Source organism: Bacillus rossius, chromosome 7 (genome assembly GCF_032445375.1).
Source record: "Bacillus rossius redtenbacheri isolate Brsri chromosome 7, Brsri_v3, whole genome shotgun sequence".
In the NCBI taxonomy this organism is placed as follows: domain Eukaryota; kingdom Metazoa; phylum Arthropoda; class Insecta; order Phasmatodea; family Bacillidae; genus Bacillus; species Bacillus rossius.
This window is the reverse complement of record NC_086335.1, coordinates 5889952-5900957: the sequence shown is the minus strand read 5'-3', so window position 1 is coordinate 5900957 and position 11006 is coordinate 5889952. Positions and strand designations below refer to the sequence as shown.

The window sequence follows — 11006 nt, the reverse complement described above, 5'->3', positions numbered from 1 at the left end:
CTCAAAAAATCAAACAACAGTTGCCTAAGGACATGGATATGTGGAGATGCCGACTGGAGGGTTGTATTTACCTTATCAAATGATGGTATTACACTAAGAAGAAATAGACAAAAAGCCTTGCTGAGTTTAGATGTCAGGAACATAAACAACTTTTCTTCTCGATTAATGACAGGAGTTAGATTCTTTAAACAAGGTTTGTCACGAGAGCTTGCTAAAGCAACTGTCTTACTACTGGAACTAGGGACACTAATGGAATCTGATTTCCTTTTGCATTCATTTTCATTTTTGGCATTTAGGCATACTCCAACAGTGTTTGGAATGGGTTGTTTTTTCTGTGAGGGGCTCATCTTAAGAATTCTGTACGAGCTAAGGCTACCAGATGATGATGATTTCTGACTTGCAACTTCTTCACTGAAGAAACTAACCAATGGGTCCCATTGTTAAACTAGCCTACACAAACTACGCCCAAGAGAGAGCCACATTGTACTAACGTGTTTCAAAATATTTTTTGCTTCCTTATTATGAAGCTCTTGGAATTTGTGGAATCTGTCTATTCTCTTCGCACTTTTTTCTAAGTAATAGAATATATCCACAAGTATTTCATCCATTTTTATGGGTAAACCCCCTACAGCTTTTTCGGCAGCCAGATTAATTAGATGGCAAATGCATCCTACAACTATGAGATCATTTTGCTTTTCTTTTAATACAGCTGCAACGCCGTTCTTGCGACCTACCATTACAGCTGCATTATCACAACACAATGCTATACAATTCTTAACAGGTACTTTCTTGAGTTCAAACTGTGAAAGCACTAAGTTCCCTATATTACGTCCGGTGGAATCACCCTCCAATGCAGAAATGGACAAAACTGTGTTAACAATTTTCTGCTGCTTTTCATCATAGAATGTGACAACAATCGGGTAAAGTTTCGCATTTGAGTCGTTACTACCATCAGTAGCAACAGCAAATGATCCATTTTGTAAACAATGGACCAGGTCTTCTGTTTTATCATAAGCCATTTCACTTACAATAGCTGCAGTTTTAGTTCTGGCACACCCGTACTTTTTGGCTATCTCTGAGTTTGGAAACATTTTCCGCAGCAATGCACCTGCATGATCTGCAGCAGTCAAAGGTATATTATGCTCTACCAAAAAGGCCGTAAACAGGCACTCTGCTTTTATCACGTCTAAGTCGGCATTTCCCGTTTTGACAAAAAAAGTTGATATTTTCTGGCTTTCTTCCTGGCATTTTACATTTGCGGCATGTTTGGCGCTTCGACAATGAACCGTTATGTCCGTTTTCCCACCATGTGCAATATTTATGTCGGAATGACAAACTGTACAGTAAGCAAATATGTCACCCTTTACAGACTTCTTAATAAAAGAGAATTCAACACTGTACTGTTCTCTAAATACTTGATTATACACTTTCTGTTTTTTCGTAGTACTCATTTTTACAGAACTTAAATCAAACAATAACCTGAGAAACAGATTAACGGCTTACCTAACAAAAAACTTGTGCCTCAAAGGCCGAAACCATAATGAATAAAGAAACTAAACGTAACAATACCAAATTACTGCACAAATGGTATACTGCTACATTAAAAAAGTCTTTAAATCAAATTACATCACGCATGAATTAACTCCGCTAAAACACCACCATCTCAACTGCAACTAATGAAAACAGAAAACCATCAGCATCAACAAACGGGATAAAACAAACGATACAACAGTATCGACACATACTCTAATGTAAATATATCGTTTCCTAAGGTTCACATCGATATATCGATTACAATACTCGAGATAAATCGTTCTGTTACGCAGAACTTATTCAAAGTTGTGGAAAATTCGTACAAAATAACACTTGTCCGTAAAATCGTACAACGAAGCTATTTTTCGTACATTTTCCGGGAAAATAGTACAAGTTGGCAGGTATGGATGTGTCTCAAATAAAAATAAAAGTATATAAACTAATATTTGAATAACTCACAATGAGTAATGCACTATATTTTCTGTGGCAACAGCACCCACATGTATGCATGTTTGGCCTAGGGATAGCAATAAACTTACGTAGCCTTGCTAAGTCTTGGAGAAGATGAGGTATCATGAACATCAATGGGTTATTTGTGTGGACTTACAAATGGTAAACTTACTCCTCAGACAGTAAAGTGGGCATAAAAATATCCTTGTTTCTTGTGCCTCTGGGATAGCAGAGACAAAACACACCACTGGGTTAGACCAGAGTGGCTTAAGAGAGAAGACATGGTCATTGGAGAGCAAAAAATTAACGAACCCTTAGTTGAATGAGAGAAAATCATCTTTCCTCCACTGCATATAAAGCTGGGCCTTATGAAGCAGTTTGTAAAGGCTCTTGGTAAGGATGGATCATGCTTTGCATTTATAAAGGAAAAAATGCCTCACTTGAGTAAGGAAAAAATTAAAGCTGGAATATTTAACAGTCCAGAAATAAGAAAATTCATCAAGGACCAAGCTTTCGTATATTCCATGAATGAGGCTGAGCGAAAATTCTGGACTTCATTTGTTGCAGTTGTCGGAAATTTTCTGGGCCAACGAAAAGCAGAAAACCATGTTGAACTGGTAAACGATATGCTAAAAATTTCAAATCCCTTGGGTGTAACATGAGTATTAAGGTGCACTATTTACACAGCCACCTGGAACATTTTCCTGAAAATTTAGGAGACAGCAGTGAGGAGCAAGGTGAAATATTTCATAAAGATATTAAAATTATGGAGGACCGCTATCAAGGAAGATGGGATACGCACATGATGGCAGATTATTGCTAGAGTTTAAAAAGGGACTGTTCCAAGATATGTTCAAGAAGTTCACGAAAAAGAAGCTTCCGAAGTGTTGAGTGACTAGTTGGTTCCATCTATGACTTGGTACTATCTCTGTATGTATAAAAATATTATTATATACTAATAATATTTGTATAATATAATGAAATTTGTATAATATAATATTTGTGTAGTTTAATACTATGAATTTCATGTTTAATTTTTTAGATTTGATACATGGAATTAACGTAAAATATCGTAAAAAGTACATTGACTAAAACTTTATATCTTAGAAATTTGACCTCCTAGGCAAAAACTAATGCCATATTGGAATTCAGGGCACCAAATTCATATGAAATCAGCTAAAAATACCCCGGCACCTTAACTATTGTTGGCCTGTGATTGGTGTATAGGTACACGGATATTCAACTGTTTATAACTTAGAACTTAAGTTGTAATAATTAGTAGTGAATAAATAGATATAGATTCTATAAATTGGGCTATTATTTCGAAACTATCCGAACACGTAACAATACTTTTAACAACAAAATTTTACAAGTTGCTACGGCGTGGCAGGTACAGTTGTCCTGAAACGTACAAAAATAGTTTTAACTCTTCACAATTTAAGGTTTTCAAATGACGTCAAGCTGCAATAAAAGACAGTATATGGACACCTTAATGAATTTTATTTCTGTAGAAGGGCTAGACTAGTCAAATTTTCGAATCCCACTGAATCTCTAGTATTCGAAAAATTAGAGATTCGAGGAATAAGATTTGAAGAAAAATATTAGCGTAAATGTAGTCAATTCCATAATTCAACAATGGCTACTCTTAAGTTTACTAGGCTTAGGGTAGAGAGGGGCAATTCCGATCACTTCAAATTGTGTTGTGAAAATAAATTGTTGAAAATAAGATTAGGTTAATGAAAATACATGAGCATAAACTTCAATATGTATACTTAATATACCTTGAATGAAAAATGTAATTAATGGCACATATAAATTTACAAAAAAATTATTCTTTAAAAGGTGATCATCACAGGATTCACAAAACAAGTGGGGTAATTGCGATCACACACGGGGTAAATCCGATCATAGTGGGGCAATCAATATCACACACATTTACCGCATCTGAATTGTTTCTTTCCTTTGGCACCCACACAGATTTCATGATACCAGCTTCTACATTTCTGGCACTTGATCCAGTCCCCTCTGTTGGCAGACTGGCTCCATCTTCTGTTGCAAAATCCACATGGTACGTCACTCGAATCTTTCATGATGAGGATTTCTTCTCCACTTGAGTCCATTTCATTTTCTGCAAACAGTCTTCGTCTCTTCACTATGCAATCTATCTGTTTCTTTTTTAATGTGTCAATTTTAACTTTTTCTGCTGTTGCCTTGATGTTTTCATCCGATGTCAGATGTCGAGATTTCTGCTTTCTGGTTTGTTTCGGTGCATTCCTATTAGTAGATGATTTGTTTGGGGTTGGAATGATGTCATTAAATCCAATGAGTTTCTGTTCACTGGGAGACTTGGACGTAGAAGCTGATATGGACATGGTGGATGAAGCTTGGGAACTGGAGCAAACTGTGTGTTTGGACGGGGAATGTTGGCTGTGTGACTTATTTTGAACATGATCAAGAGAAACATCAGATGAAGGACCTGAAGTTTGCATGGTGGATGATTTTGTTGATGTAGAAGGAGATTCAGCTCGGAAAGCTACAGATGGTAGAAATTTATCCATCGAGATAGCCTTAGGGTTAAATGGGTAGAGACCAGTACACTGAAACCCATTAGTAGCATTCCCATGGGATGCAGCTTTGTTCCACGCAGCTGTGAAAATCTTTCCAAAGTCAGACTTGGTGATTGATTGTGTTGGGTTGTTGTGAAAGAATGTGGTTGCTTCTTGATGGTAGAAAGTTTTTAATGGTTTGAATAGTGTGCGATCTAGAGGCTGAAGGACATGAGTGGTATGAGGTGGTAAACAGAGAAGTTCAATTTCATTTTCTCTGCAGTAGTTCAGGCATTTAAGCGAACAATGTGATGCGTGTCCATCCAAAATAAGAAGGCATTTCCCTGGGAGTCTGTGCTTTTGAAAATGTTGCAACCATCTGAGAAATAGGTCCTCATTTATATATCCAGATTCAGACATTGCTGCTACAGATCCAGATGGCAAATTAGTACAGTATGACTCTCGATACCGCACACCCTTGAAAATCACGAATGGTGGTATGTACACCCCACTAGCACTGAAACAAGCTACTACTGACACATTTTCCCCACGTTCTACACTTGTCAATTTAATTACTTCTCTTTGGCCTTTTTCACAAATGATTTTTGATGGCTTATTGTTTAAAGGAAATCCAGACTCATCAACATTATAAATTCTCTCTGGCTTCTCCCTGAGTTCTAATTCATTCGTCAAATCACCAAAGAGGTCATAAAAGTCGTTAAATTCTTTTTCATCCATGGCAGCTGCCCTCATTTTTGACAAACCTTCTGGTTTCCTCAAAGAGAGTTGATGTCTGGCCATGAACTTGCCAAGCCAATCTTTACCAGCCAATTTTTCGGTATTGCTCCATGGAATTTTTAGACCCTTCTTTTCAGCATACATGTATGCTGCATTTCTTACCTGAATTGTGGTCAAACCAAAGCCTCTTTTCGACAGGTTGAGCAGTCTGTCACACAGTTCATCTTCCTCCTCAGCATTTAGTACAGGTGGGTGACCAACTTTATGTTTGCACTCTTTCCCTTTGTCTCCTAATAACTGCTGTAGTTTTACTTTTTGGATCCTGTTCTGAAGTGTGGTGAATGGCACCTAATGTAAGTTAGCAGCTGCTCTGATGGTTGTTTCTCCATGGAGGACACTGCTGATAGCATTTGACATAGACTCCTCGGACCACTGAAGAGTGGTGTTCTTTCTTTTGTAGTTTCTGACCATCTGAAATTCACAACCATAGTACATATTAGTGTTGATTTACATTTGAGATGTTTTAAATGCATGCAACACTTCAGTAAAATGCATCAAAATGTTCATCTCGGTTATAACTTGGGTAGTGTGGAATTCTGTTATTGTCTCGTATTCCAGAAAGGATTTGGAGATTAAATAAATTATTAATAACAATATTAGATTTCAGTATCAAGATGTTCAAGAAAATCCGTAATTAACTAAACTTTGTTGCGAGAAATCTTATGCTGCTATGGTCCCCGAAGACCCATTTCGAAAGTTGTTAGATTTCAGCACACAGCGGCTGGTACTAAGAACCAGTAAAATTTGTGGATGGCAAACACTCTGACAGTATTTAACCAATGGTCATATTTCAAGGTACAAACTTGACACTTTTTCGTTTTATATATGTCAAGTTGGTAATGCCTTTATTTTATGGCATCGAGATGAAAAAATGTGTGCGAGTTATTTAAAGTGTGGCCAACACGGAGTGCGACCAGCCAACTCTTTCTTGAGTAATATAGGGTGCGACCCGCCAAGCATCGGCAGTGAAACCAATCACCGCAACGGAATGTGCGGTAGTCGAAAAGATAAACATCAGTATCTACAAACTGGCGACAGCTAGGTCTCTAACTGTCCCCTCAGCTATCCTTGAAACATTAAGATAATACTTTTTTCTGTCAGCTACGTGCACCGTGACAATAGAGCAGTGTTGAGTAATCGCATTTAAGATTAGTTGATAAATACAATCCTTTCTGTGCTGTATTCTCCAGAGCACTAAATTATTTCCTGTGATCGAAATAGCCCCAATAGCGTGATCGGAATTGCCCCATTTTGTCGACTTTTACCTTTGCCGTCCAAACTGTAAGAGGAAACTGGTTTTTATCAGAACTGATACAAGGATATTGTTTTCCAGTAAATATGCTACGTGAAGAAACCAAAGTACTAAAAGATATCTCATTTCTGTAATTGTAGCTTCTTATTTTGGAACGTGAGATTTTATATAGAGTGATAAAAATGCATGGCGTGACTTACCTTGGTGTTGAATCGCTTCCTTACACACAGCAAAGTTTAGAATAACAACGGAAATTTTTTACCACGTGAACACCAACACTCCCAGCTTGCGACTGATGGGATGATATTGTTTCCTTTCGGCTCATGGCTTGCTGTGTTGCCAATTCTCTTATAATGATCTGATTTACCCCGTGATCAGAATAGCCCCGCTCTACCCTATTTATGTTTATCTTTGGACTTATTCTCTTGTCATTCCTCAGAAATTCTAATTTCAATATATAAACAAAATTACAATACGTATCATATACTGATCTGGAAAACTTAGTTCATGAAATGAATTTTGATGTATAGTTGCCATATTCAGAGACCTCAAAACATGGTGAACCACAAAATTTGTGAAAAATAATTAAATTCATTGGTTTTAAAAGTTTTTCACAAAATTTCTTAACATTTTTGAGGTAACACAAAGTTTGGTGGGAAAAACCGCTGTTTCTGAGAGTTGATTGACGCCATTTCTGAAAACTTCACGCGAAAGATCATAGATAAACACAGAAAACAAATATCAATAACCATGTATATTGATATATCTCGAAGTAGTATTTTTTCTACTAATCTCAATAACCAAGTAGTATCCTGATATATCTCGAAGTAGTATATTTTTCCTACTATAACACCCTTTGATTTATTCAGAACGCCACAAACGTGATTCGTTGCTTTTTATGCTGTGTGAAACACAAAGTTGTACATCTTTATCTTCATATCTTTTGTTATTTGATGAAAAATCAAGATACCTTTGTTCACAGGAGAAGCTGCTTAACATTTTATATTTATACCTTGCTTCACATAACTTTCTTATGCTACTTTATGCGACACAAAAATTTAGTTTTTTTATTGGAGAAAAACTTTGTTTCCCGGTAAACATCCCAAAAACCAATCTTCTAGTTTATTTTTACATTTAAAATTTTAAAATTTTATAGGTTAGGCCAATATAAAATTGTTAATTGTTTGTGAAGACATGTTTTAATGTGTTTAACATACATTTAACCTCTTTAGATGTTATTTCAACCTATAAAAATGTACACATTGTGTAGATTCTGCCCTTTATGCCAAATGATAAGAGAATTGGTGTAATGCTTTATTTAGTACCTACCACGTGGCTTAATGATTTAACAGTTTGTTATTTTAGTTTTTGGTTGAATTTATGGAAGTAATAGAGATGATTCTAAGTATATTTTTTGAAATAGTTTTTCATTTTTAAAAACGGGTTTTGGTTTCACAAACTATCTGTAATTCTGAATAAAATTTATGTTTCTAGGCAAAGAAAACTTTGATAAGGTTTTTTTTTTTAATTTTTATGGCATGTTTTCCAATTATAATGTAAGAAGGTATTGTAATTCTTTACTTCATCATTTTATCAAATGGTTACGTTAGGTATAAATATAATGTCATATTTTAAAATATGTTTGTTGGTATAGGTTAGGTACATTTAAAATACTGTAAATTCGTTAGGAATTACCAATTAAAAATGTAGCTAAAACCTCACCAACAAAGTGTTTTGAAGAAACATTTGATACCAGTTAACAATTTTTTATTTCTTGTACATTTCATTTTTGACCCTTGAGACCTAGAATTCGATTCAAGGGGTGGATTCAAAGCACTCTGAGATTCATAATTGAGAAAAATGGGATTCAACCCCTCACTAGTTAATAGTTAAGCCTTGTGTCATGCTAACCAACTTCCAGCATTATCTCTATCTCTCTATCTCTCCATATCTCAAAATATCAATATATATACAAATATCTCTATCTCAAACATCTAAATATCTCCAAATAACTCAATCTCTCCAAATAACTCAATCTCTCCAAATAACTCAATCTCTCCAAATATCTCAATATCTCCAAATATCTCAATCCCTCCAAACATCTCAATCTCTCAAAATATTTAAATCTCTCAAAATACCTCAATCTCTCCAAACATCTCTATCTCTATGTATCTCTCTATCTCCCCGTATCTCTCTATCTCCCAGTGTCTCTCTTCTTATCTCTCTCTCCATATTGCTCGCTATCTCCCTATCTCCCTCTATATCTATCTATCTCTCTATCTCTCTCTCTGTTTCAAGAAAGTTCCCAGTTCCCGTCTGTTTTAAGTGGTGTGGCTTCAAGTGTTGAGATGACAAGACACTTGGAAGGGCTACGAGACCTTCCCAGGGCGGAGCTGAGGAGGATGACCTGCGAGGCAGTGAAGTGATCCCTTGGCGAGCGATAGCAGGCGACGGACTTACTGTGCGGAGTATCGCAGGACGGTGGCACGGCGCGACGAAAGAGTGTATGTGCAAATCAGAGTGCTGGAAATGAGTTGTGCGGTAAGAAACAAACAGGAGAGAAAGCCACTGTCGACCTGAGCTCCATTGAGAAGCGTAAAAGGTATTTACGAATGTGTGATTAATCTGTGGACAGACAATCTTTATATTCATTTCAGTAATTCTAGCATATTTTAATGGTAATTCTACATTAAAATTTTGAAGAATGATCCCTGCAGGTACTTTTCTATACAAACCAATACCTGCTATTGCTCTACCATCTGTGTTGTGATATTTGTAATTATTATATAACAGTTATCTCAAGTTTCAGTTTGATAAAATATGAAAACAAACACTGGGGTGGAAGAAAAGCATTGTATCTATTTTTAATGCAGTTATTTTATAGTATAGTTCTCACTGAGGAACTCTCATTCATTTTGGATTTTATTAATTAACTTTATCACATAACCTTACTTATTTTTCATTAAAATCAGATAGACCTCCAGCACCTACTATCGCATTATCTGCCTTATAACAATTTTTGGTATGACCTAAGATATAGACAATATTAGTGGCACAGTTGTAAAATATTTGGCTTACCTTCGAGAGAACCTGGTTTCGTATCCTAGTAGGAACTTCCTCATGATAGTTTTACAATGTTTCTTAAAACCATTTCAAATAAACTGAATGATGGTTAACGTAAGCTAGGCTGATTAATTTAAAAAATTTTCTTCATTATTTTGTTGTGAGTAAACATATCTTTACCTTGTTGTAAACGAGACAGAAAATTATTTTGAATGTATTGGACTTAGTTTTTAAATTTCAATCATTACAAAAGAAAGGGGGTTGTCTGTAAAGTCGGTTAACGGACGATAATTTTACGTGATGTCATAAGAAAACATTGATGAAAAATTGCATACTTTTAATTTTCAAATATTATTCACAGTTTTTGCAAATTTAATTTAAATAATTTGTTTAAATATAATCATGAACAATTAGTTATAGAAATAAACTGAAATCAAATCAATGTCAATAAGTTGTTAATTTGAAATGACTAAATCTGACAAATAAATCAAATTTTTTTTTAAATTGGTGCTTTTAAAAAGCCCGCCTTAACCTGTTTGATATTGTAGAAGATATTCGGGCACGGTTGTTGCACGCTCGGCTCAGGCGGATATGTCATCGTACCTGGAGTGGAGGGGCCGAGTCCCGGGACGGACTTGGTGTGCAGGTAGTAGTGCTCGACGGCGTGGATGGGCACCTTCACGTACGGCTCGCTCATCTTGCCCACCTGGCGGGCCCACAGACCAGCGCAGTTCACGAAGAACTGGCACTCGACGCTGCCCCGGGACGTGTCCACCCCCGAGACGCGGCCCGCCGGGGCGTGCACTTGCTGCAGGGCGCAGTTCTCCACCACGCTCACCCCTGCGGCATCAGGGGGATGGTTAGGTGCGTGGCGGGGGAACCGGTAGAGAAGAGTGCATCGGCGGTGATGCCGCCCCCACGCATGCACCAGCGGTCGAATGAGAAGACGGCAAATGTGTGTTGGGGGGGGTGGGGGGGGATAGGTACGATAGCGTATCACGCTACATGCTAGTTGTAATGGCCGGAAGGGGCGACAGCAGGGGAGAAGTATAAATGACGCCACAGTGACTATACGGCATTCTTGTAACAGTGCTTGTGTTTTTCTACTCCTCAGTTTTAGTAACAGCTGACAATCGAAGCTACCATATTTATTTTATTTTATTTAAAGAATCTACAATTTTTTTATTCGTGTGGGAAAAAAGTTACCAATTTGTGCCATCAACTTTATACATATCATTCATTTTTATGTAAATAGTCTGATTGAAAATGTAAAAAGACCTATAGACTTAAGAGGTTAGCTTTATAAGTGTAATTTATTTTTGCTATCTGAACACTGTGATTTGAAATGTCAAAATGACTTATAG

At 36.6% G+C, this 11006-nt stretch overlaps 1 protein-coding gene across 2 annotated transcripts in view; it reads right to left on the bottom strand.

Annotated features, from left to right (window-relative positions):
- Positions 1-11006, bottom strand: part of LOC134533654 (pyruvate dehydrogenase phosphatase regulatory subunit, mitochondrial) — a 194173-nt gene that overhangs the window by 114774 nt on the left and 68393 nt on the right. For both annotated transcript variants that reach the window (XM_063371192.1, XM_063371193.1), the window contains exon 4: positions 10246-10482. In XM_063371192.1, coding sequence (XP_063227262.1) covers positions 10246-10482 — 237 coding nt within the window. The remainder of the gene's footprint in view (positions 1-10245; positions 10483-11006) is intronic.